Genomic DNA, 25,187 nt, shown 5'->3' with positions numbered 1-25,187 from the left:
GGTTTCTCGGTTGCGTAGAGCACACTATTAGTAGACATATCGCATATGATGATAGAGAGTCGCATGCAAGGAGCATTCGCGTGTCAGGAACCTTCATCGTCTGCCCCGAGGGTCTCTCATTATCGATCGGGAAGCCAGAAACGAATTGTTCGCGGATGCGACGGAAGCTCTCATGATGTCACCATTCGACGGAGCCCACTGTGGCAGATACGCGCCGTGTGCTTGTCTATGTTCCGTAGTCTCATCCTGTCCGCTGAATAAGTAGAAAAATAGGCAACGTCGAGTTCTCCTCCTTCCCTCAAGGAACCAGTCGAAAGCAGTCGTGGGGAACGAAAGATGGAGCGCAGAGCGTTCAAACCTAGGATCCAGAAAAATCGATTGGCAGAAATTGAGGCCAACCTCAAGCTTCTTTTGGCCAAAGGGATTAAAATGAAGAAGAGCGATGCATCGATTCTGGCGACTGCACCACGGGTAAGGGAGAATTCTCAGCGTGCCGGTTTCTTCGGGAAACGTCCGGATCCTCGAAAATACTTCTCCGTGAATAGTGAAAGAAACAATGAATGAAAATTCAGGAGTTGCTGCGACCAATCACAATGGAGCTTTATGCATCTCTCACGTCCTTCGAGAAAGCCGAATTTCGACAAGGATGCCGGAAAATTGTCGATGGCCAAGTCAAAATCGACAAGGATAAATTACGTCAGAATCTCCTCGAAAGAGACAGCATCAGGTTGGTAGTCCTTTCTGCATGCAGAATTTTCGGTGTGACGAGGGGGGTGTGCTTAGATCGGGCTGCGAGAGACATGATAGAGATGAGAGGACAAAGAAGGGCTCGGAGAAGAGTTCGACCTCGATGATTGTCGATTCCTTCGCCCTGACTCCTTGAGCCTGCCGCTCTGAATCTGCCGGCTTGGAATACTCGAAGTGGGATGGCTGTCACGTCACCATATATATGAGCTCGATCACAATCATGGTCGTATGCGTCAAACCTTTATTCAATTTCACTGTACAATACCCCTCTTGCATCACCGATGCTCAGTTTCCCGTAGTAGCTGGAACTTGACGTTAGGAATTTTCTCCGAAACAATGTTTTTTGACGGGATCGATGTAGGTGTTTTCATTCCGCACACTCTGCGATGACGTCCTGCATTTGGTCAGGCAAAGATCAAATTGAGTTTGTACGAGCGCATACAATTTGAGGGATTTCGGGCTCCGACCCAGGCGTCCCAGGACCCTTTCGAGCGTGGGTCGCTGTTGGGGACGTAGACAGCACGAAATACAGAACTCGTACGAAGAACAACAGCCGTCAGCGCATGAATCGCACGGATATCTGCGGGTATCGGTTTTGTTAGAGGGTAATCATATTCGTACGACGTCAGACTCATGAAGCGATCCGGAATTTTCGTACCTCTCGAGGCCTTGATCGGCATCGCAGCAGCCCGAGCTCAGAAGCAGAGTCCTATTGCACACATATCCTCGGTCATCGGCAACCCATTGTGGGCCCTGAAAATAGCCCATGAGAATACTGTTTGAATTCGGGGCCTTCCCCGATGGATGTCATGATCTTGATCGATCCCGAGCTTGTGACTATTGATAATGATCTAGCGACGATTACGGCGGAAAGCGTGGCTTCGAAGAAGCCCCAATCACCTGGAGAGAATTCCGGCATGTCAGGGACGTAGTGTTCGTGGTCCAGCGAAATGAGTTGGCGGGCAACGATATCGAACCCATTTCCGAACCGTCGGCGCCTTGACCGACCCCCGGTGAATCCCGGAGGACAGTAGTGACGCAGTAAATGAGGGAAGCTGAGAAGATTAAGCCCAGTACAAGTTTCTTACGGAAAAAACGAATGAACTGACTGGCGTTAATCATCACATCACATCCCCTGGACCGCGAATTACGGATATGCGCCTCTTCAGCGACAGACACCGCTTCATAGTGTCAAAAATGACAAACACCGAATGACGGCCAGCTGAGCGGCATGGTGACTGGAAGGGGAGAAGCACAACAGAGCGCTGCCGTGTGTGTGAAGACCAGAAGGCCTTACTGCTTTAGAATGAATCCCGATCTGGATTGTTTATTTTCGGTGGGATGGCTCGTGTCTGGTAATCTCCACTCGAACCTGGACACTGCGGCCTTTGCATTTTGGGCGCGTTTTTCGAATCTTTCACAGCGGAGGCGAAAGACTTGTCTCGTTCACAGAGTACCCGATAGGGAGTCGGAGTTTGGGATCAGAGCTACGGCGTGAGCAGTAGCGTCGATCCAGGGGTTGAACTCCCGGAGGTTGGAATGAACGATAGAATAATCCATGAACGATAGGTTTGTAGCTAACCCGCCTCCTTATCAGATCGTTCCTCCTGTTCTCAGGCTCGAGAAGCTCCAGGATTTTGTCCTCCGGCGTCGGCAGCAGCGGAAGCAAGTCATCGAGGAACGCTCAGATATAGACCGGAAAGAGCCCGGTGCGTTGCTAAGGTTGGGCGCGCTGAAAGAGAAGCAAGCGAAATATGCTCTGACAGGGAAGAATGTGGTAAGCTCCCAGAGGATCGAGCAGCTCAGACGCATCCGGAGGTGGAGACTTCCGGGAAGCTCCTTGCTTTATAGGCAAACTCTTGCATCACTTCTATCGTCGTGAGAGTTCTCCTCATCTATCTCCTCGCTCCTCGCTAATCAAACCATCACCCCTTCCAGGCTTACGCGTTCGCTGCCAATATCGATGGACTCGAAAATGATCTATCCCGTAAGAAACGAAGATCCGGCGACCAGAATAATGCGACCGAGAAAAATGGCAACAAGGCATGGGAACTGCCTGCAAGCATACCATCAGTTGCGAAACCGGAACGGTCCCAAGCTGTCTCCGACCCCGAAAAGGCGAAGTCGAACATCGCATCTGCGACCGCCGGTAGGTCGTGTGGCTGATTTCCGGCTAGCTCGACATTCGGGAGAGTTCCTGGCGTCGACATGCTTATTTCGTGTGCTCAGGGATTCCTCTGCCCCACTTCTAGGTCTAAAGACTGCTTACACATATTTCCTGGAGAAATGTAAATTCAGCATTGGGGACCAAAAGAAAGCAACGTGAGTGTTCAGAAGACTCATTCGAGATGACTCTTCATGCCCTAGGAGATACTCGATCATTCGAACAAGGCTATATAGAAGTCCGTCATAAATCGTCAGCCTAATTCACTACTCCCGTTTTGATTCTCGATACGAAGGATCAAGCGGAGATGCGAAAACGAAGGGTTCCTTCTGGACGTGTGCGGAAAAATCTGTGCTCTGCATGTCTCCCAGATGTTTGTACAACTTGACGATTTCGCTGAGCCAATGAATTGGTTCAACGAGGGACAAGTGAGTTTTTCCGCAGATCCGCGGTCGATTTGGAGAAGCTCTCCGTATCCGATCCCACCGTGAAGGGATCAATAATCTGGAGTTCTTCCAGGAAGTGACAATATTCGTCCGCGATGTTCTGGAAATCGAGCAGTGCCCCTTCCTGATGCGTGTCAGAGGATTGACGGGCAATTTGATAGCCTCCACGACCCTCATCCCACCGGATAAGTGGATATTTAAGGTGCGTTAGCCAATCTCAGCGTTTCTCACCTTCGGGTTCGCTTTTTTAGATACTCCCCTGGGGGGAACTTGATCCAAAGGAAGGAGATTTGTGATTTCAGGTATCAACGCAGTTTTTGACTTTCAAATGTCCGGCCGACACGGCTTACGACGACAAACTGACGGTCTGTCTGACACCGACGATCAAGGGTTTCATTCCCTTCCAAAACTGGGACGACAAGCTCCTTTACTACGCTGCAAAACTGAACGACGGAGCGGCTATCAACGTTTATACATTCAGACTGGATAGGAATATCGGAAAATTTACCGATTTCATGGCTTCCAGAGTTCCGAAAGATGTAAGCTTAGGATGATTATGCTCCGTTCTTTTTGTCGGGGAATGCCTTCATAATGAGAGGGGTCGGTGCTCTCGCGGTGGAGATTCCCTGATCAACGCCCGTTCTTTCCTAAACAGGAGTGCTACAAACTACAAAAAGACATTGTCGTGCCCATCATCCGGTTCAATTATTCCGCGTTTCTACTTCCGTGTAGGGCTCGTTTCCAAAGCTGGAAGGTAGGACGGTTGTCCTTAGAGTATGATTCCACGGACAATTCGAAGTTTCAGAAGACTTCCGTTTGCTTACAGTCTATTCCTTCCAGTTCTATCTGCCCTTGACTGAAGCGGACGACAATTACTCAGAGACGGACCGACACGACAAGCTCGTTCCGTGTTTGGGTGTAATCATGGCCATCAACGAGAAGAAAAGAGTCGCTATTGTTTCAACGAGAGTGTCTCGTCTGAAGGTGCGCGAAACTCGGGCGGGGAAATCTTGTGTGCTTAGTTATTCCAATATAAGTATCACACATTTGCTGACAGACTAGAGCGATAGGATTATTCTCATGATGTAAGTCAAAAAATTTCAGAGGGCCACTCGTGAAACCACGCTGCATGGTCTCTTCCCGAAAGGTCCAACTGCCGTTGAAGATCGCGGAATAATGAACGCGAGATTGATCCATGGCAAAAAGGTAGCCCATGTCCCGATCGAGGAGAGGCACCACAACTAGACCCAAAACCCTTCTCACTTGAGATAGCTGATGACTTATCGGGAATATCCGTCGCCTGTGAGATATTTGCGTCTCCCTGAGTGATTCTTCTTACGACGCAGGGAAGCGAGCTCCGAGGTTTCGTTGTGAAGAGCAGGGACGATGATCGAACGAAAATCCTCCTCGGCATGGACTACATGTGGCCAATCATGGGTCATTTGAAGGACGATACCGGAACTCTGGTGAGTTCTCCAGAATCTGGAGATGGCCATCGACAAGTTTCCCATTGCCTTTCGATCTAGAGAGGAAGCTGGGAGAGGATCGCCAGATCGGATCGGGACGTGACAATCGTTCCCTTCGACGGGGCTTCAATCTTCAACTCACACCTTCCACTTGGGGACTCTATTTCGTGTATGAGCTCTTGATTAGGATAAACCAATCCTTCCAGCGTAAACGCTTGATGCATCTGTCCGTGGTGAGGGTCAGACTGTTGGAAGACGAATTCGAGACGGCAAAAGGTGTTGTCGTCGAGCTCGCGGAAGCTTCCGACCCGGAGACGATTCCTTCTGCTCAGGATGAGACGGAAGAAGAGCAATCGGAAGAAGGGCACGAAAACGGAAACAATTCGCTCGATAATTCCACCTTGACGGAACTTGCGGATGAAGAAGGTTTCAACTGGGACTACGATGCTCAGCCAAACCTCAGCGTACTCGCTCGAGGTGGGTGATTTTCCCCCCTCTTCCTCGTTTTATGTTGGGAAAGAATGGCACGCAAGGTTTTCATATGGCTTGCTCACACATATCAACAGAACAAACGAAAGAGGACTCCGACTCGTCATCCTCCTCCGACGATGATGAAGTTCCAACAGCTCCGAAGAAGAACAAGAGAGAACGAGAGGAAGACCGGCGTAGGAAAGAAGCTGCCATCCGAGATGCTGAGCTGAAATTGACTTCTCCTGCGGGTGCAGTGAGTGATACCGTGCATTATTTTTTTCGAGATGCGATAACTGACGGAAGCCGAATACGTTACGAGGATTATTCCGCGCCTCTCTCTCTCGACAGACAAACATGCCTAAAACTACGGAAGAGTTCGATCGTCTGGTGATGGCCGATCCGAGTGACGGCTCCCTATGGGTGAAATATATGGCGCACCATTTGCAGCAACTAGAAGTTGACAAGGCGAGACAAGTGGCCAAGCGGGGTCTGAAGTTCGTCTCAGGGTGAGAGCAGCACCAGAACGGTCATGGTTCTTGATCGATGTATTCATTTGTGCATGAGAATCGAGGATTCACGATCCAGGACAGGAATCGAGGATTCGGGGTAAATCGGCTTCCTTATTCCAGAAACGAAGCGGACAAACTCAGCCTATGGCTTGCTTCTTTGAACTTGGAGAACATGTACGGCACTCAGGAATCGCTGGATACAGTCTTCAAGGAGGCTTTGAAACAGAACGACCCAATCAAGGTAGACCACGGAACTCTTGGTGACTGACGCATGGGAACCCGATCGACAAATCGACCCAATCGTCAACTGAGTGCAGCGCTCATAAGACAACATTTTTTATTCCGATGAAGGTGTACTCCCATATGGCGAAGATCTACGGAATGACCGGCAAGAACGAACTCTGCCGAGAAATCTATCAGATCATGTTGAAGAAATTCAAGCAACACCGGGAGGTGAGTTCCAAGAATCGAATTCGATAGACATTCGAGTCTTCATCAACTCGTTGGGGAATGGATCGGTCGGAGTTACCTGGGTTCCGAAGATCGCTCAACGACTTGAATTTTCTGACAGGTGTGGATCGACTTCGGCTCCTGGCTCTTCGATAGCGGCTCCTTGCAAGAAGCTCGCCAATTGATGAAACGAAGCTTCAATTCCCTCACAGAGAAAGAACGTGAGTGGAAACGCCCGTGCTTGACACTCCCGTACCAAAAATGATTTCTTCGCTTCTCCGCGTCCCCTTGACGGGAGGAATCGATTTCCGGGGAATCACCAACCATGTTGTAATTTTTTCAGACGTGGAAGTCATCCTCAAGTTTTCTCAGTTGGAATTTGCGAAAGGAGAACGTGATTTCGGCAAGAGTCTGATGGATAACTTGCTGCTCTCGTACCCGAGAAGACTAGATCTTTGGAATGTGTACATCGATCAACTTGTCAAACTGAACGATTTCGATGCCGTGAGGTACTGGCTGGATCCAAATCTGTCCAGGGATCTATACTGTATATTCAGCCGGGTATTTTAGCGGGCGACGGCCTCAAGGAGGCGAAAATCTTCAAATGACTTGTTCGCGATTTCAGGATCAACTTCAACAAGTTGTTGAGTGCCAAACTCCCGGTTCGGAAAATGAAATCCGCCTTCAAGAAATGGCTCGATTTCGAAACGAAGCACGGCACACCTGAGAGCCTCGAAGAAGTTAAACAAAAAGTTGTTGACTATATTGATCTCGATCGGACCTGATGCGGAGCTTGAGGGAGCGATAGTGAATTTTCGCTCCGGCTCAAAATATCCGTGCGAGCGAATTAATTATTTCGTGTAACGAAATAAATTCGTACGTTATCAGAACGCCTCATGATTTACTCGATAGACACCGGGAGTGGGCGGATAAGATTCGGACTTCTAAGAGCGCAAAGTACAATCGAAGTTGTCCTAGTCATCGTCGTTAGTTCAGTGAGATGCCGCTGCTCGAATCTTTCCATCGTGGAGACGCGCGGAGATCTCGGACCGACCCGATCGTGACATTCTGTCTGCACCGCCTTCGACACGCGACCTCCGTGGACTCCGTTCGGAGTGCGAGAGATCCTAGACTTCACCTGAGCGATGAGCCAGAGTGAACATCTGCTCCCATGTAAGTACAATACTATACCGGCAGAATATTCCATTTTGAGAGAAGACGCTCAAGGAGGTTAATTATCGATCTGGGGACGCGGCCGCCCTATGCAACCCTTACCGGGGAGTTTTGATTCCGGGAGTGATATGCGTCTGCGCGAACATATCGCTCTCTCCAGGTATCGCTTGCTCATATTCGGATGACAAAGGGGTGTAAGTGCTCGACACGGTCCTTCGGCAAGCGGTGGAGCGGCGGGCCGAACCGCGACTCGGGGAAGGGTTCTCTCGACCTCAGGATGTGGAGGAAGCAGAGCGGACTCGGCGCGCGGTATTTCGCCCACTTTCGCGGGTGATCCTTCCGCTCCCAGCTGAATTTTTCTTTCTTTGAACGATTGTCACTCCTCTTGGGACTCCTTGTCGGGAGAAGCCGGCTCGGTGCCCCTGCCTCTGGAATGCTGGATTTCGCACCCCTTCCTGAGCATTCGAAACGCGTGTTCGGCGCCGCTTTTCCTTTTCCGTAGGAATGCGATGACACCGTACCAACCCCTCGACGCCAAGAACGCACTCGGAAGCCGCGATTCGATTACAGTCAAATCTCGATATTGGAGCGCGTCGAACAGAAAAGCGCCATCGTCTCTCTGCGTAAACCAGATTTATTCAAGCACGGGTTAAATTCTCGAACGCTTCCCAGCTCGACGGAGGGTGACTCTCTTTCAGATGAAAGATCATCATCATCCATCCACTATGAACGGGCCGTACGAAAGGTCTTCTTAGATTCTCGCGGGGATTTCTGTTCCGACAAGCGAATTATCTGACTCACGAGTCACAAACCATGCTCAGCAGCGGGTCGTCTCCTTTGTTGGGCTGTTGTTTTTTCCGACGGAAGCGCCCGGATTCGAGTGGGTCGGAGGTAAAAATCATCGACCGATTCTCCACCGTTCATATGTTGACAGATCTCGTCCCCATACGGTCTGAACGACCCGTATCCTCGCGAGGATTCGTCTGATACCTTACGCTGGGAGACGGATCTCCGTCGAACTACACGACCGTACAAACATAACCTGACATCTACGCACTGGCATCATCCTCCGTACCACAAACGTATCGAGTTCGCTCGAGCGGGCACCACACATTGCGTAAACAACGCTGACTTCGCCTTAAATTCCGGAACACCGCCATCAAAATTTTTGAGAAACTCATCGGAGGGTCTCCACCTGAGGTTAATTCATTCGTGATCCGCCTCTACAGCCCTGGGTCTTCCCATGGGGAAAAGCCGGCAATCGAGAGGGAAATAGTGCCCTTGAACGTCATGGTAACAGCGGGCTGTGGAAGCTTGACAGGTGCTGTGGTACTTTTACAGTTTAGGTCCAAGCAGTCGCCTTTGCTGCTGCCGAACCAACCAAGTTACAACTAATAAGTGCTGTCTTGTTTGTAAGATCTAAACGAACTGAGTCCTTGGATACAGTGAGGCCGGAGAGCATAGAAGGAACTTTTAAGTATTAGTGACTTCGAATCCAGAATGAGCCAGGATGAAAACCAAGAGTGTCCCTTGTGTATGGAAACTCTCGAGCTGGACGATTTATCATTCTTCCCTTGCATTTGCGGATACCAAATCTGTAGATTTTGTTGGCACCGAATTCGAACCGACGAGAATGGACTCTGTCCCGCGTGTCGGAAGCCATTCTCGGAGAATCCAGCGAACTTCAAGCCTCTATCGGTCGACGAGATGCAACAGAAGGCGAAGAAAGAACGTCGTGCCAAGAAGCAACGTCTCATCGAGAACCGAAAACATCTGCAAAATGTCCGTGTGCTGCAAAAAAACCTTGTGTTCGTGGTGGGACTTCCGACAAGATTGGCTTGTTCGGAGCAACTCAAGAAACACGAGTGTTTCGGCAAGTTTGGGAAGATCCACAAGGTTGTCGTCAATCAGAGTACGTCATATGCTGGATCGCAAGGGCCGAGCGCAGGCGCCTATGTCACCTATGTTCGGGGAGAAGACGCGTTGCGAGCCATTCAAAACGTGAATAATTTACGGATCGATGGAAGGACCCTCAAAGCCTCGCTAGGAACAACTAAATATTGTAACCACTTCCTCAAAGGTGGCCATTGTCCCAAAGCGGACTGTATGTATCTGCACGAACTGGGGGACGAGGCGGCATCTTTCACCAAAGAGCAGATGCAGGCTGGAAAACACACAGAATACGAAAAACGGCTACACGAAGAACTGAGAGCGAAGGAAGCAACCATCAAAGAGCACAAAAGCCGCGTCAGCCCCTCGCCGACAACGGAGAGAATCGGAATGTGTATGGGAGCTCCGCAATGTTCTCCTCAGCAGACCACGAATCGTGCCAGACACAAATCCGAATGCTCGTCCGAAGAACCCTCGTCGTGTGATGATCAGAAATCTCCAACTCCACTATCGGAACGCAGTGATTCCCCCACTGACCAGGAACTTGGACCGCAGGACGAAGCGCCATTGGAAGAAACAGGAGAATACGATGAGTACGACACCTCGTACGGAGATCAATGCCAAGATAGACAAAGACAGACCAGAGAAGAACGGGACCGAAACCATGTCCAGCAGCGTTCTGCGAGCCCTCTTCTGTCGCAGCGGAATCACAAGAGCCCTAGCGATAACAGATTGTCTCCAACGACAGGCGGCGACATGTGTACCGGCGTCGAGCGGTTCCTCGATCAAAGCGGCCCGCCAATCAACAATATACACCTCCTCCAACAGCAGCAGCAGCAGCAAGCATCGCCTAGTTCGTCCTCGTCGAACGCGAATCTTCACGCGGCAGCCGCGATGGCCGCGGCAAATGCGACAGCGGCGGCAGCCGTAGCCAATGGTGGTCAACCGACCAGTCTGGTGAACGATAATGAATTGGACTTCGATCCTTTCTATATCTCTCAAAAAGGACTGGCTGATCTGATCGAGCGGGAACAGCATCATCCCCATGAGCATATGCCCCCTCTGAATGCGCTCGGAGCTTTTCCTTTCGGCAGAATACCGCAAGCAACAACCTCCCCGCCGGGAATGCCGCTTCCTCCGGCTCCACCGACCGCGAACAGCTTCCTGCAGAGCATGCCTCCTCTCAGCTCGCCTCATTCCATTGTCAATTCGGCATTGTCTGTGCAATCTCACACACCGATGAGAAGAGCACCCCCACCCGGTTTCGGTCCACCTTTGACAGCACCCACGCCGCCGCAATCGCAAGGACCCTTCAATCCATTCACTCAAGCTCCTCCTATTCCTGGCGGAGCTCATCCAATGTCTCCGTTTTTCGGTCAGATGCCGACAGGCAGCGACCACATGGGTCAAGGGTCACCGTTTGGACCTTTCAGGGGTTTCGCCAGTGGCACAAATACTCCACCAGGAATGCCTCAACGACAGATCGGCAGTGGCAACGGCGGTGGTGGTGGCGGCGTCGGCGCCGGCATCGGAGTCAGTGGTGGCGGTGTCGTAGGCGGTGGCTTGAGCACAGCTCACCACGACGATCTTCTCAACATGAAAGAACAGCAGGACCAGTTGCGACAGCTGCTGCCCTCGGTGAATATTTCGTTTGGACCGCCTCCCTCGTCCACTCAGAACGCCCCTCCTCCCGGACTGCAGGGGATGTTGGGTCACCGTCAGAGCCCTATGGGTCTTGGACTGAGCCACGGAACTCACGCGGGACATTCGGGCAGTGGCTGGAATGATGCGCTTCATGATCCGGCTATTCTCTCGTCTTCGAGACATTTTCAGAATGCAACCACCACTGGGCCAGAACAGAGGCCGCCGTTCTTTTAATGCACGCCGTATTTTTGAAAATACGCCGCTTGATGAACTCAGAGTCGATAAATTTCTAGTGGACGCAGCCGCCGCCGCCGTCGTCGTCGCCAACAAAAAAACGACGGAATCGACCCTCCGCGCCGATCGACCGCAACAAATATCAAGCAGAGTGACTAACGCCAAAGCGGGTCAAAGTCTCTTTTCCTAACGGTCTAATAATGTTGTACGATGGAGCTCGCATGCACCCTCTCTCGTTTCCTCCTTCTCCTTCGACAACAACAAGGATCCAACAACAAACTGCGAATTGCCGCCGAGGATAGCTACAATAACTACCAGAGCATCGATCATCTCCGAAGGGGATCTCGAAGAAGCTGGCTCTCCGGCATTACTTGAATTCATCACTCGGAGCCGTGCTCGAGCACAACTTTATTCGGCCGCTGATACTGACATTATATCTATGGATCTTGCGAGACAATTCATGAACGAAATGAGAATTCGTGTTTTGGGATTTCTGCTGCGAAACCAGGGACCGCATTCGAGCCGAAATCCAGCCAGTATCGGTTGCTGGAAGACCAGGACGGGTCTCGAACGGACAGTCGTTCATTCGGCTCACACACGATGCAGAAGGTCGCTAATCCTAAAGGATCGTCAGCTGAAACCAGGGAAATCCGTTTCCTCGTCGGAGGCACCTCCCCCGAATCGGGAGAACAATCCGAAGTCATCTTTCGTGGCGCATCATCGGCTCTCCATCGGGGCCAAATCTCGGGAAATAATCTGATCCCCATGCCACCCACGAGGGATAACATCGGGATTCGACCGAGTTCGTCGCTCGAGTGTCATCGCTGTAAGCGGGGAGAGAACATAATCTATGTCTCTGGTGAAAGCAGTTTTCGAAAAAGTCGAATTCCGTTGAGGAATTGTCGCATTGGCGGTCCAAACTCTCATGAGAGGACGGAATGTCTCGCAAGCCACAAATGATGAGCTTCACGTTGCGCGGCTAAGCGGCTCTCTGATTTAAGACGTTGGAGTGAAAGGAGGAGACGGAAATATTGAGACTCGTATCTGATTGCCGAGAAAAGTGTTTCACCAATTGAGGAAGAAGGGCGAGTCGTTGACTTTTCTTTTGCGCGGCAAGCTCATCGTGAACTGACTGCCGAGCGCGCGGTGATGACCACGTTCATCGAGTTGAGGTTGACGGGGTAAACCTGGGCGAGGAGAGGATCAAGTGAACAGGGCTGAACATGAGGGGGGCATACAAACAGAGTCTGTATCAAACAGACAACAAGAAGCGGAAGAACAGATAAATGAATATAGTTAAAATAAACAAATTGAACGCTAGAGACCGTTTTCTTCTTTGCTCGGTACATGAATCGGCCTCGATCGTCCAGACGAGGGATTTCAGATGAAGCGGAAGCTTGCGCGGGGCGAGTCTCACCCGGAACCACCCGATTTAGCTGAAACGTGGAGAGGAGAAGGAGTGTTCATAAGAGCCGTGGAATCCGCACCCCGGAGGCGGGACGGACGAAATCAATTGAAGTCGATCCGACCGAGGGAGTTTGAACTGTGATCTGCCTCAATCGGTCGTCTCTATTCTGTGTCGATCAAGTCGTCAGCTCTCGGAAGCTGAATTCTAAAGCTAGATAACTCGAGAGATTCCGGCCTTCTGCTGGCACCTTCCAGCGGTCTAGACAGGGTAGAGAAGCAGCATTCCGATCATTCCCCATCAGATGCGGAGAAATGAGCTCAGGCCCTCGATCGGCAGCATACTCGATATTCTTCTAATTGCAGACATCTACAGGGGCCCCGCTAGATCTGGATGTGAAGCTCTCGACATCTGATGAATTCGCATTCGACATTTGATCGTCTCTTCAGTCCATGCCACGCAGCGAATATTCAGGGCGGGTTCCAACTTATATTAGCTGATAAGCTGCTCCCGCCTGATCCGATGTCTCGGGCAATCCGCGTGGTTCAAGTGTCCGTCGAGCAATGCTTCAAAACTCTTCGAATTCCTGGAATGGTGATGGATTCTCGCCTCTGGTGTTGGTTCAGAAGCTTTCTCGGTCGACAAGATCTCGATCGAGCTGGGTAATTAGCGAGGCAACAGAGAGTGCTCTCATCGCACGGATCTTTGACACCTCTTCCGAGCTGCTATGACTCGCTCATGCGAGATTGTCCGCCTGGAAGGAATGCGAGCGCTGATCAGCCGCACGAATCGGCGGAAAAGATCGCTAGACTATGAAACGCTCGCCTGAACGTCAGGATCTTCAGACTCACGATCCGATGAATCCAATATGATGAATTGGGTTCGGACTCACTCCTAGGTAGGGACGCTATATGACCGGACATCTTTCCTTGCCTAAGCCGGACATAATTCGGACGGACAATATCGCGAGAAAAGGACAACAGAATCGGACTTCTTCTTTTGTATCCGATCTATGATTCGATGAAAGTCTTGATTGTCGTTCTGTTGCTCCTCGAGTCGTTCCATCTGGTGCGACGGTCAAACGGGACAACGCAGGAGGCGTTCTCATTGTCCTCCACTCACGATGCACCAGGCCAAAGTCCATCGAATGAGTTCGGGGAACAGGTTGGCCTTGCTCCATAGGTATTCCAGGGAGACTCGGACCCGTCGCCCGTTTATATACGGATCGAAATTCTGTATCGCCCAAGCTACGGCTAAAAATTCTGTCTCCCGAAAGTGGCATTTCGTTCTCGCTGCAGTGAGGCAACGGCTGGCGAAAGCGAGCACTCACCACTCACTCCTTGCCTCCTTGAATCTGTACGAGAACTGACTCGCGTCAGTTTGGAGTCAAATCTCCAAGCCATTTCTGAAGTGACAAAGGACAGGCCCTTGCTCGTCACCTTCTCCCTCCTCCTCCTTCCTGGAAGTGTCTTCTCCTGGAAGACTCTCTGATGGACTTCTCCCCATCCGAAAAAAAAGCCTCACTCAGAATGTCATACAAAGTCGACGCAACGCCTGCGAATTTCCTGACGAATCGCCGATAGTAAGATGCTAATTCCAGACAAACTCCTTAGCTCCTTGATGTTTGAGGGAGGCTACAGATTGACGACAGCTTCCACTTTTTCCGGATCAGGGGCTATACCATTTGGGGTGATTTTCTGCCCCAGATAAGCCGCTTCCGTTGTTGCGAAGGTACATTTCTTCGCTTTCAATTTGAGCCCAGCAGTCTTGACTTAAGTGAGAACTCCTTTCAAATCGTCGAGTCGGTTTTGAAAATCCTCGGAGTAGATTATTATGTTATCCAAGTGGACTGGCGCCATCTCGTACCGTGGAGGACCGATTACCCTGTCGATGTGACGCTGGAAAGTCGCTGGATTCCATGACCGTTGCCACCAAATTCTTACGGAATAGAGGAGGTGGGAATTAAGCTTCATTCGAGCGCTAAACAGCCTTTTTATTGAGATTCACTTGCGCTGGTGGCGCCGCTTCAGTTTTCACCCCCTTTGATAGATCCCGAGGTCCTGAGGAGTTTTCGATCAGGGGCGAGAACCTTCGAGGAATGGAAAAAGTTTTGGGAAAAAGGAAAAACGCCCGTACTGCACCTCGGCATCGGAATCCGCCGGACGGAACATTTGACCACATTCACATTCTCCGGTATATCGTAGTGAATACCTTCAGTGATGTACATGTTAGAAGGTGTCCCACCGTGAACACGCGGTGCAGCCGAGTGAGTTTCATAGTAGTAGTAGTACTACACTTCGTCTCCTTCTATAGAGGGAATGATATAACGGCTCCATAGACGACCAAGTCGAAGGAACTGCGGCGGGAAGATTCGTAGTGGTGCTGCGCAAACCTTCCAACAATACAGGAAATCAAGCTTTGTGTTCGGTGTCTCTTCTTTGTTCACGATCGTCCCGGAAGGCACGGTATGCATGTCTCGATGCCGGCTCAATGCTGTGGTCTGTGGGGCTCGGAGCAGGTTATCTCCGGATGCGATTTCAGCTGAAGGATTGCGAATCTGGCCGGGCTTAATCGGAGAATGACGATATCACACTAGAGGCGACGACCAGGGATCATTAAGAATCTTCGTATCCCTTTGGAGGTTTGGAGAGGTGTACAAACCATGGCGATTCGGTCCGTCGGCGGTGGACTCGAGGAGAGAGGAGAATCTGAACATAAGGAATCTCACTCAGTTGCATTCGGAGACTACCCGCCGCACCCTGCATCCATTACAGATGTTATCAAATATTCTGAACACCGAAGAGGAATCAGTTTCGAGGAGGCTCGACTGAGAATAATCGTGGTAGTGACCGATTTCTGCGACAGTTCACCATTCTCCCGAAGCTAGCCAGAGCCGAAGCTTGGCTACGATAAAATCAAACAATCTGATCTAAATAATAAACCTAGTACCAATCTAAATCAAACAGAACCCGCGAGCTCTGTGTGGGAGCTCCCAATCGGCTTTTCCTTCATTCACATGGTATTGAGGCGGGATGCCGAAGATGTCCGAGCCACCACCTGGACACTTAGTCTCGAATATGGATTCTATAACTCGCTTCCGAGAAACGCGATCCGGTCGGAGTGCCGTGGAAGAAGTCTTGAACCAATCGTCAAGTGCCTCCTATCACGGACCTGCCAGTGCCAACTGTCGATGAAATTCTAACAAACGTGCCCCCCCCTACCGGAGGATGCTCGGCTCGCTGGGGTCAAACCCTGTATCACCTACATTCCTCTGGAGGCACGACACACTAATGAGCTGATGATCGAACACGAATCCGGAAGACTGATCGACGCTGACCGAGAGCTGTCAAAACAAATGAATCCGTTTATCGATAGAGCGGACGAAAACTAATCCTTCTGCAAGATGTCGAAAGTGAGTACTCTCGATGGACTCATATTTAGCGCTCTGATCTGCGCCCTCACCACCCATACAATGATCCAACTCGTATGGTCGAAAGCTGGAAGTGTAAGAAGAATAGGTTCCGCTTGGATCGGCCAATGCTACCTCACACCCAAATCTGAATAAAATTCCTCTGAAATCTCACTACCTGTCGTGGAGCCTCTCATTCATGTGTGAGCTTGGTCAACAGGACATTTTTCACGCCTACCATCGTCAGGGCCGTTGACACTAACACTCTGGACTCTGGAGTTTTTTGCAGCCCGTCAATAAAATGCCCGTTGCGGGGCAGGATTCTCTCCTCGGGACAAATTGTCTTTTATCCGTGGGGCAAATCGTTCGGCCAGGCGCCGTATTGCGGCATTTCTTCGCTTGCATAGCGTTGCCACTACCGCCGGGCTCGGAAATAAAGCAAGTTTTTGACGAGCTCGCTCTAGACAGCCGCGACGCGGTCCCGGCGGTAGAGATTGATACAAGAGCATTACTGCTCACAATATCACACTAGAACAGCTCCATGTTCCCGGGCTGTTCTGAGCTCATCAAGCTCGTGATTAGGTCACGAATTACCCGAGTCTGTTTTTGCGAGCCCTACTCCTAATCTAATACTGTTCTATCTTACTCAGCTGACCCCCTTCGTCGACGACGTCGAATCGTATTGTATAGGCACCGTCGGTGACGAGAGCCCCTCGGTTTGTAGAGCCGCTCGCCGCACTAATAATGCGGTCGAGTCTAGACATGCAATCCTCAAACGTCGAGTCGGGGCCGGGGCTGAACTGTGGAATCTAGTGGGTGAGCATCCCCCTTAGTACTTCTTATTTGAACGTCCAAAGTCCATTATTCTCGATGCTGTTTGGGCGGGTTACCCTGAATCTACATATATTCTTCACCCTCTTTCTCAGGAGTTCTGTGCGAAGAAGGCCATGATCCTCGCTTTATCGCTATGTCCTCTTCAATGTGGCATCATAAAGATCAGACGACGCCTATTATCCGGCCGGGTCTTTTCGATTGGGATTTGCGGACATTATGCGATTCTAGCTCATTCTTGCGTGGTGAAGTCAGAACTCGGTTCGCGCTGACAAAACGTCGACGGGTATCCATGTAATGTCGGCTCCAAGTAATGCCTGTTTGGGTAGAGGACTTGGTGGATTTTGAGCTTTCATCGTCGATTTTCCGAGTTGCGGAATCCGGGATTAGATCCGCTGGGCTCGGTCCATCAGCCCACATCGACTGCTCGGATGGCCTCATTGTTGAACATCGAGTGACGGGCAAGAGAATACCCCAATTTCGACGACCAGAACTCGCGGAAAGCGAGAGGAGGCAGAGTCCCGGTGAGTTGCGAGATGCGGAAGAATCAGACGGCTAGTCCGTGGAAGCTCGGACCACCCACCACGATGCTCGATGCCATCCGACGTCAGAACCTTTCGAGCTCCTCCTTACATTGTCGAGAGTTTCGACCATGGACGCTCTCCAAGGAACACGGGCTCCTGCGCTGAAAGGAGGCTCCTGGTCTCACTGGAATCTTGCAGCTGTATGACACCCGATGTCGGCGGAAAGTCGGCATGAGGGCCAGGAGCGATACGAAAGATAACTCGAGGGTGAAGCTCGAGGGTTCCTGGGGCTCGGGCTAAGGGTCTGAGAAGGCGTGGTCGGGCGTCCCTACTCAAAGAGCGTCTAACCTGCCCTTGTTTCATGGAATTCAGATGCGCAGCTCGGAAGATTTCTCACGATAGTGAGAGCTCCCACTACCCCGACTTCGATTTCGTTTTCGAATACCCTGAAGTAGGCTGTCTGTGGATCGGATGTCTGTGGATTCATGGCCCCCTCCCGAAAATAAGAGCGGAATGCTCGCTCAGGAGATCTATATTGCTTGTTATCCCCGGACAGCTTCGGTGTCCGGGAAATCCATCAGGAGCAGTCCATCTTCAAGCGGTAAACAGATGACAGTACTAAGGATTCGATCTCTATGATCGTGGTTCCCTAGGTGTCTTTTCCGCGACCTCCCATGAATTTCATCAATGGAACGCACGAAGACGCGGTGCATCCCTTCGAGCACGAGGGGATTTGTGGGGAACGAACGATCTGACTCCCGAAATGAAGAGATCAGTAGCCTGTCGAAAATTTATTTCCAGCCTCTTTTATAAGACATGATTTTTGTTCGACCATTTGACGACATAATACATCTCGCCTCTCCTACGCAAAGAGCAAGCTCAACAAACTTCGAGAATCAATAGGGATTTTCTTCCCTTCTGACTTTCAATGATGTCAGTCGGTGGATATTTTGGAGAACCAATTCTCTCTTCACATCGGCTTGTTGAGCCAGCGAGTTTTTGCGCGCTCTTGGCACCCTGGAACAGACGGTGGGTACGCCTCAACAAAGAATCTCAATTTCAGCTGGGTCATCATCATCATACAATCCGCTTATTGCTGCTCCGAAACCCCAATTGCTCGCATAATACTTCATCGTGTTTCTGGAGTTGGCGTTCCACTGTCCGTTAGTTTAGCGTCCGTAAGGACCGTTTCGAACTATGATCTACTATGCTTGACACGTGCCACGATTCTTACAGCCGAGCACGTCGGTATCATCTCGTGCGAATATCTCTCTCTCTCTCCGTCAATCGACGTTTCAACTCCTCCGATCGGATCTGAGCCCGTTTCCCAATTGAAATAACTAACCATTCCATTTATCAGCCCTTCGCTCGGTTCACTGCGGGATATTTTTTCCTCTCTCGAGGGTTTCGAGAATGGGACGTTCCGAGGAGGAATAATAACACTGATTTATCGCTTTTTGATCATCCCGCTCTCGCTCCTCGGAGTCAAGAGTCAAGATCCGGAAATTTCGCCGTTCCGTATCCGCTGAACGGTACGCACAGTTAATTTTCGACACAGAGAATGAAACTCGGTCAAAATCCCAGGTGAGAAGACGGTGGTTGAATCTTTCGCTTCGCTTAAGACAATACTCTCACCCGCGAAAGCGGCCCACAGAGATCGAGGGTGGTGTTTTTAGAATTTATCGATCATCATTGATGGAAATCGTGAGCTCGACCGAGAATCATTGTCTGGAACTTGTCCCGTGCTTGCTATCCGTGCCAGCAATCGTCTGGGTACCTTCGTCGCATCATCTGTTCTTATATGGATTAAGGGTTTTCAGTGATTATAAGAGTTACATTTCATCATTATTGTTATCATCATCATAATCGTCGGTGATTTACAGTGGAGCAGTTTGACTGCCTTGGCCATTTTAGAAACAGGCATCCCTGGATCTCGATCGGGATATGAGTGGGCGCGAGAGGGGGAGACCGATAATGTGTTCCTAGGATTGACTCATCGATCGGTCTCCAGGAGGACGAATTTCAATTTACCCAATACGAACCCACCCATCGTTAATGTACAAGGTAGAGCGAAATCCCGCCCTTGTTGTTATCTCGTAAGAGTGTAAATATATTATAAGTATCATTATACTGTATATTTTACAACAATATACCCTTTCCGTGATGTTCTCAGGGGTTGGTCTGTATTGACTTATATTATTGCTTTCGGAATCCGTTGCTGCTACTGTGATCGACCACAGTCGAGACTGCGGTGGATCGATCAATGATTCAATCAATCGGTGGGTCGTCTTCAAAATGAGAATGATTCAATCGCATTGGAGTGAATATCTCTCGTCTCCTTTCTGGAGAGACTATCTCCCAGTTCTCGCATTCCTTAAAGCTCATTATGAAGCCAAACAGCAACAGAATCTAAGGATGAACAGGTCCTTCGCCCAGTGGGGGAGAAATGACAGATCAGTTTCAACTGAAAATCTTGGATAAATCATCCATCATCACTCGATGTTCAAAATGAGGTAGAGTGGTTTTTGGGTTTGTTGACGTTCCGTCGACGACCCGTGTAGCTCCGTGATCGTCAACCTGCCTTGCTCCGGTTATATCATCATCATCATCATTATCATCATCATTCTTCCGTCCATCCAATAATCGATATCCATAGTAGAAGTCCTGAGAATTCGCAAGAGCGCGTTTTCTGCAAGAGGCTAGTTGAGGTAGTTTGGTTGTGAGAGCCGCCTGAGCATATCCTGAGGCGCTCCAGCATAACATGCACATCTGATGAAAGCATTTAATGATTGGAATTATTGAGCGAGCTCTGATTGATGAACACGACGAATGCTCGGAGAGCTCATTGGAGCCACGCAGTCGAACTTCGGAAGTTCGAACCTCAGACTACGAGCTATTCATGTTGTTCTTAGCTCGCTCAGTAACGCGTTCTGTTCATTTTTCTCCTGAATGGATAAGCTCATTATCTGTGGGCAATCACCGCATTGCGGGGAGTCTTCCCATCTCCACACCTGCCCTACCGAACGTCAACCATATCGAGAGAAGACGCGGGGAAATCGGTGTTCCAATCAAGACATGGTCCGCGTCCGATAAATTGACAGTGGAGAGCCTTGGCCCGATCGTTGCAGTTTTCCCGCATCATGAAGATTTGGTGATCTTTCATCTCAATTCTCGCGACCATGTTCTTCAACATATGTTTCGCGCTACGGATCGGAGACGCCCTGACGCTCTGGATTACAACGAAAAAAACAACAGCACTTGGAGTGGAGGTAAGACCATTCAATCGTGACAAAAACTCAATAGAGACGGGAGTCCTCTTGGGAGCCGAGAGGCACAGCACGTAAAATGCAATATTTGGCTCATGTTACTCTAAGAGTTCAATCGTCGTCCATGATGCCTTGGGGGAAACGTCAATAGATGGCATTCCAATATTCCGCAGAACCGTTGTAGCGTCCGCCGTTGCTTCGATTTGAGCTAGCCCGCAATCAAATATCGGGTCGGCCGAACGATTCAGAGAGCACCGTGACTGCAAGCGATTGCCATCGGTCGTTCACTTTCACACCGGACCGTTAATTATACCTAGTTTATATGTTTCAACTACGTTCAACAGAGAAGCGTTGTACCCGTCTGCATTTTGATGTGTCGGTGTCCAGTTGCTCGTCATGCTGGCCGAGCGGCGAAATCGGTTCTGGCTGAGAGCGTTACCACTTTGTGGTCCCGCCCAACAGTTTCACGGTTCCCGATTCCTGTATCACCAGATCGGAAAGAGCGTCTGAGATGATCTTCGATACTATCCATCGGAGGCTCGTGGAACTCGTTATTGCTATGCATACCTTTCACATACATACGATAGTCGCTGTGGTCGGCCAGCTTCTCCGGCGCGAAACCTCAGCGGGGATCCCCACATGTATGTGACGTATGTCCCGCACCCTCCTGACGCCGGAGATGATGATAAGAATCATTATTATCATTATTGTTATTATACTAATTGGTATAAGATTGGTTGCTTCTATGCGATAGCCGACTCGTCCAAATAGTGCATTTGTTAATCACCTGATGTATTTTGATCAATTAGTTACTTCGATCAAAAATGTACTCGTCCTCCGCGGTGTTATACACCAAATGCCTTTAGAAGGCCAACCTTTCGGTTAGACGCCCCTGCCTCACTAAGCTACGCTAGCATCTAGCATCATCTACAGTCCCGTTGGCCGCGTGTCAGAAGTTCAGCCAGCGTTCTATTGCTTGTTCTGTGAGAATTTCCGCCAGCCTCCGCTGCAGGCCCAATGTTGTACGAATTTATTGCTTTTCGTGACCCGTTCCCTTCGGTTCGCGTTCACTTTTTGTTCGTCACCGAGGCTCGATTAGCCAAGTGGTTGAGTTTCTCTCATAAGCCACTGCAAAACGGACTCCTTGCCCTCATCTTCGAGTACTTGACCAACCACGAGGCGACATTGTTCATGATAAGTGTTCAGCCACTCAATCTGCAGATCGAAATACAATTAGTTCGAGAAGAATGAACGAAGAACCACGGAGCAACCATGTCGCGAAATTAAATGAAACGCGGGAGTTGCGACCTACCTCAGCTTCAGTCAACATTGTAGGGTTGAGTAATTTCTTCTGAACCGGCACAAGAGTTATCGTCTCAAAAGTCAGGAACTGCTTCTGTTTGAATTGATATTTCGTGTCCGCAAAAACGATCTGCGCGATGTTCTCAAGACGAATCCCGAAGCTGGAGTCTTCGTAATATCCTGGCTCTACGGGGGGGAATAAATCATTCGTACGCTGACTCGTCGAGAATCCCGTCGGATGAAAAGCGTGTCGAGTTCCGCGCGTTCAATCAGATGCTGAACTCACCGATACTGGTGAACATGCCCTCCCTCAATCCCGGATCTTTGGGATTTTCCTTAAAGGAGATGGAAAACGGTCCCTCGTGTACGTTCAGGTACGCCCCGACTCCGTGCCCTGTTCCGTGCATGTAGTCCAACCCGACGTCCCAGAGGCTTTTTCGAGCTAAGGTGTCGATCATGTTGCCCTGAAAGGTGAGAGCGTTGACAGAATGAGTTCCACAGCTCGTGCGTAATACTGGCGATGGTGATAGATTCCGCTCCAGAGATGAGCCATTCCATCGGCTAGTACCTTCGTCAAGCGTGGGAACTTGGTGGTGCTGAGAGCGATGGCTCCTTTGACCACCCGCGTGTAGCACTCTCGTTCTTTATCCGTTGGGACTCCAAAATGGACTGTACGAGTGACGTCAGTCGTCCCATCCCGATACTGACCTCCGGAATCCACCAAATAGATTTCATCGGTGGTGACCGGTCTGCAGAGAGAGAGGGAAAGTCATTAGGAAACATAGGCCACTAATCAATCAGAGAACATGGGACAATCCTACTGTGCTCGAGACTCCGATCATTAGCATTCTGGTGATGATGATACCTGTCCGACTCTCTCGACGGTTTGTAGTGGATCACGGCCGCGTTCGGTCCAGACGCGCTGATGGTAGCGAAGGACAAGCCGACGTAGTCGCTCTGTTGTCGACGTAACGATTCCAATTTGTCTGCTGCTGAGATTTCCGTCACTCCACCTTTCGGGACTTCTTTTTCCATCCAGTCTAGAAATTCTATGAGAGCGACTGCATCCCGAACCTGCGAAGACTTTACTCTTAGACTCATCTTCGATGGTTTCTGAAGAGTCCGAAGAATAATAATCAGTCGAGAAAATTCTCTACCGGTATTGCGGGAATCTTACGTGAGCTTTTTTCATCCCTTCGATCTCGATGGGATTCTTCACGGCTTTTCTCAATTGGATCGGTGATTCCTCCAGGAGCCGCCTCTCTTCGGGAATCGAGGATACGATGCCGTATGATGAGCTCGGGGACACCCAAATGCGACCGGACTGTTGTTGCATGAACATCGTCAAAAAGTCCTTAAACATCCTGCAATCGGAAAAAATTATTGTAGTTGCGATTCTCGGAATCAGCCGACGTGAGATAGTGAACGCGGAAAATCCACGCCGATGCTTATTCACGCTGCGAACTCACCAGTAAGGCTGTATATCCACGCTTTCAACCAAGAGAGGATGGATTTGGCTTTGATGCGACTCCAACGATCCGTTGCCACAGTTGGTGTCCATGGAATTTTTGGGCGATTGGTTTTCCGAGAGAGTCAAATGTTTCTCGAGTCCGGCGGTGATTTTATTCTCGTCCACAAAGAGATGGGCAGATTTCATGGTAATCACGGCATACGCGAAGAATACGGGGTTGAATTCGATGTCGCCCCCGCGCAGATTGAAGAGCCCTTCAAGGAATTGATTTTTGCTTTGGAATAATTGTCCTTTGGGAGTAGATTTTTCGAGTAACTCAGAGCAATCAGGTACTAACAGGCAGTCTCGTCTAATGCGGTCACGATCAAGGCTTGCGCATTTTTCTCTTTCATGTCTTGGCGAACATCGGACAATTTCTCCTGCCAGGTTCTACCGGTGTACACGACCGGCAAAACCTCGACAGGAGTCTCTGAAGATGGAGGGCGATCGTCCCAGACCTGAATGAAACAAATCAACGTGAGCCACTTTCGCGGTAATGTTTGCGAGCTTGTTTGCGAGCCCCTGGATCGTCATGCGAGACACTCACACTATCGACGAGATTTTGGGACACGGGCACGAGCTTGTGACCGGCACTACCAAGTTTCCGTGAGAGTTCCGTCCATTTCGAATACGAAATCAGCAGGGAGTCGACCCCCACTTTCCCTTTAGCCGGGAGGACCTTCGAAAGCCACTGGTGTGGTTCTAGAGTCTCAGAGAGACCCTCTTTCATCAGAGTCCACTGCTGGCCGAGCTGCTTCTCCGCCTGACTGTGGTACCGGCCGTCGGTCCATAGTGCGGCATGCTCCTCGGTGATGATGGCCGTTCCGCACGATCCGGTGAAACCACTCAAGAATTCGAGTCGGGCATCGTTCGATGAAATGTACTCATTCTGTGTCAAAGAAATCATTGCTTAGCATCAGGATATGGATTTGCCAAACTCGGCTGCTTCAAGAAAGATTGCGGATACGTCCATGAAACTCACCATGTGAGCGTCCGAATGCGGAATAATGTAGGCGGAGATTCCTTCGGGTTGAACCTTCATCAGAGCGCGAAGTCTCTTGAGCACGGAGACCGAACTCCTCATAGCCATGTCTAGAGGTTCGCAGGGTAGTTCGGAACCTGCCGGTTCGAGCATTCTCCAATTAAACCTCTGCTTCGAAAATACTAGGCCGATAGAAGGGTCAGATCGAGAGCAAATGTTCGAAGTACCAGGGGAACGTTCCGGTGCACCCCTGTTGAGCATAGTCAGATCATCATCAGCCCCTCAGATACGAATGTAATCTGGAGGGTCTGTTCCGCGATTTTCCCACCAAAAAAAATAGGACGGTAGGGTGAGCGATTAATTTCCTTCTTAGTCTCGTACTTCTTTTTATGAGACTAAGTTCCCGAATCTCGGGGAGCTCTCCGACCGGAGAAAGCGCTCGAACGTAATTATGAATGAAGGAGAAAACCTAGACATCGCTCAGCGGGCGACGTCAAAACAAACCGACCATTCGAATTTTAGCATCACGAAGGTACCACAGGTACGTCGAATTCCCGGAAAACTGAGGTATCTGCCCGATTTCGGGGTACGGGTTTCCTGGATTGTCCTCCCGGGGGGAAATGGTATCCCGAATTGGTTCGTAATTCAGCTGAAAGCGCCTTTTTCCCTCCCCTCGCCGCGCACCTTACCCTCGTGGCACTCTTTCGCACCCTGTTTCCCGAGCCTGACACCGCCATTTTGGGTGGGAGCAGTGTTGTCTGCGG

General features: G+C 50.2%; 4 protein-coding genes across 4 annotated transcripts; 2 read left to right on the top strand and 2 right to left on the bottom strand.

The window, feature by feature from the left end:
- The first annotated feature begins 336 nt into the window (after positions 1–336).
- Positions 337–7,038, top strand: LOC100897193 (Ribosomal RNA Processing 5). The gene is made up of 20 exons (XM_029110837.1): positions 337–471; positions 573–727; positions 2,365–2,524; positions 2,686–2,896; positions 3,000–3,069; positions 3,207–3,339; positions 3,431–3,559; positions 3,660–3,896; positions 4,013–4,111; positions 4,198–4,341; positions 4,462–4,563; positions 4,704–4,823; positions 5,030–5,300; positions 5,390–5,559; positions 5,643–5,800; positions 5,924–6,044; positions 6,155–6,256; positions 6,375–6,474; positions 6,597–6,762; positions 6,879–7,038. The coding sequence occupies exons 1-20, from the start codon at positions 337–339 to the stop codon at positions 7,036–7,038; spliced, it is 2,943 nt and encodes a 980-aa protein (XP_028966670.1).
- LOC100908305 (UPF0454 protein C12orf49 homolog) lies at positions 978–2,066 on the bottom strand. Its single transcript, XM_003741042.2, has 3 exons — positions 1,648–2,066; positions 1,406–1,500; positions 978–1,327 (listed from the first exon to the last, which is right to left on the bottom strand). The coding sequence occupies exons 1-3, from the start codon at positions 1,867–1,869 to the stop codon at positions 1,063–1,065; spliced, it is 582 nt and encodes a 193-aa protein (XP_003741090.1). The 5' UTR covers positions 1,870–2,066; the 3' UTR covers positions 978–1,062.
- A 1,888-nt stretch (positions 7,039–8,926) lies between the features above and the next one.
- On the top strand, positions 8,927–11,194 carry Cnot4 (CCR4-NOT transcription complex subunit 4). The gene has a single exon (XM_029110836.1). The coding sequence runs from the start codon at positions 8,927–8,929 to the stop codon at positions 11,192–11,194; it is 2,268 nt and encodes a 755-aa protein (XP_028966669.1).
- A 10,209-nt stretch (positions 11,195–21,403) lies between these two features.
- Positions 21,404–24,864, bottom strand: ApepP (Aminopeptidase P). Its single transcript, XM_018638650.1, has 12 exons — positions 24,805–24,864; positions 24,424–24,560; positions 23,989–24,330; positions 23,740–23,899; positions 23,467–23,656; positions 23,401–23,421; positions 23,109–23,295; positions 22,797–23,005; positions 22,500–22,680; positions 22,218–22,395; positions 21,942–22,117; positions 21,404–21,844 (listed from the first exon to the last, which is right to left on the bottom strand). Exons 2-12 carry the CDS (start codon positions 24,529–24,531, stop codon positions 21,725–21,727), a joined length of 1,872 nt encoding a protein of 623 aa, XP_018494166.1. The 5' UTR covers positions 24,532–24,560; positions 24,805–24,864; the 3' UTR covers positions 21,404–21,724.
- Between the last annotated feature and the right edge of the window lie 323 nt (positions 24,865–25,187).

Source organism: Galendromus occidentalis, unplaced genomic scaffold (genome assembly GCF_000255335.2).
Source record: "Galendromus occidentalis unplaced genomic scaffold, Mocc_1.1 scf7180000077121, whole genome shotgun sequence".
Lineage (NCBI taxonomy): Eukaryota > Metazoa > Arthropoda > Arachnida > Mesostigmata > Phytoseiidae > Galendromus > Galendromus occidentalis.
Note: the sequence above shows the minus strand (reverse complement) of the source record. Positions and strands in the feature narration are given on the sequence as shown.

Bases quoted from the DNA above. Each gene is read 5' to 3' on its own strand.
- LOC100908305 (XM_003741042.2), bottom strand. From the start codon at position 1,869: ATGATTAACGCCAGTCAGTTCATTCGTTTTTTCCGTAAGAAACTTGTA. The intron at 1,501-1,647 runs GTGATTGGGGCT...GGCTATTTTCAG, and splicing joins CATGCCGGAATTCTCTCCAG to GGCCCACAATGGGTTGCCGA. The intron at 1,328-1,405 runs GTACGAAAATTC...CGATACCCGCAG, and splicing joins GCCGATCAAGGCCTCGAGAG to ATATCCGTGCGATTCATGCG.
- Cnot4 (XM_029110836.1), top strand. From the start codon at position 8,927: ATGAGCCAGGATGAAAACCAAGAGTGTCCCTTGTGTATGGAAACTCTC.
- ApepP (XM_018638650.1), bottom strand. From the start codon at position 24,531: ATGGCTATGAGGAGTTCGGTCTCCGTGCTCAAGAGACTTCGCGCTCTG. The intron at 23,657-23,739 runs GTTAGTACCTGA...AATTCCTTGAAG, and splicing joins CGCATTAGACGAGACTGCCT to GGCTCTTCAATCTGCGCGGG. The intron at 21,845-21,941 runs GTAGGTCGCAAC...TTCGATCTGCAG, and splicing joins CAATGTTGACTGAAGCTGAG to ATTGAGTGGCTGAACACTTA.
- LOC100897193 (XM_029110837.1), top strand. From the start codon at position 337: ATGGAGCGCAGAGCGTTCAAACCTAGGATCCAGAAAAATCGATTGGCA. The intron at 2,525-2,685 runs GTAAGCTCCCAG...CACCCCTTCCAG, and splicing joins CTCTGACAGGGAAGAATGTG to GCTTACGCGTTCGCTGCCAA. The intron at 5,801-5,923 runs GTGAGAGCAGCA...TCCTTATTCCAG, and splicing joins GGTCTGAAGTTCGTCTCAGG to AAACGAAGCGGACAAACTCA.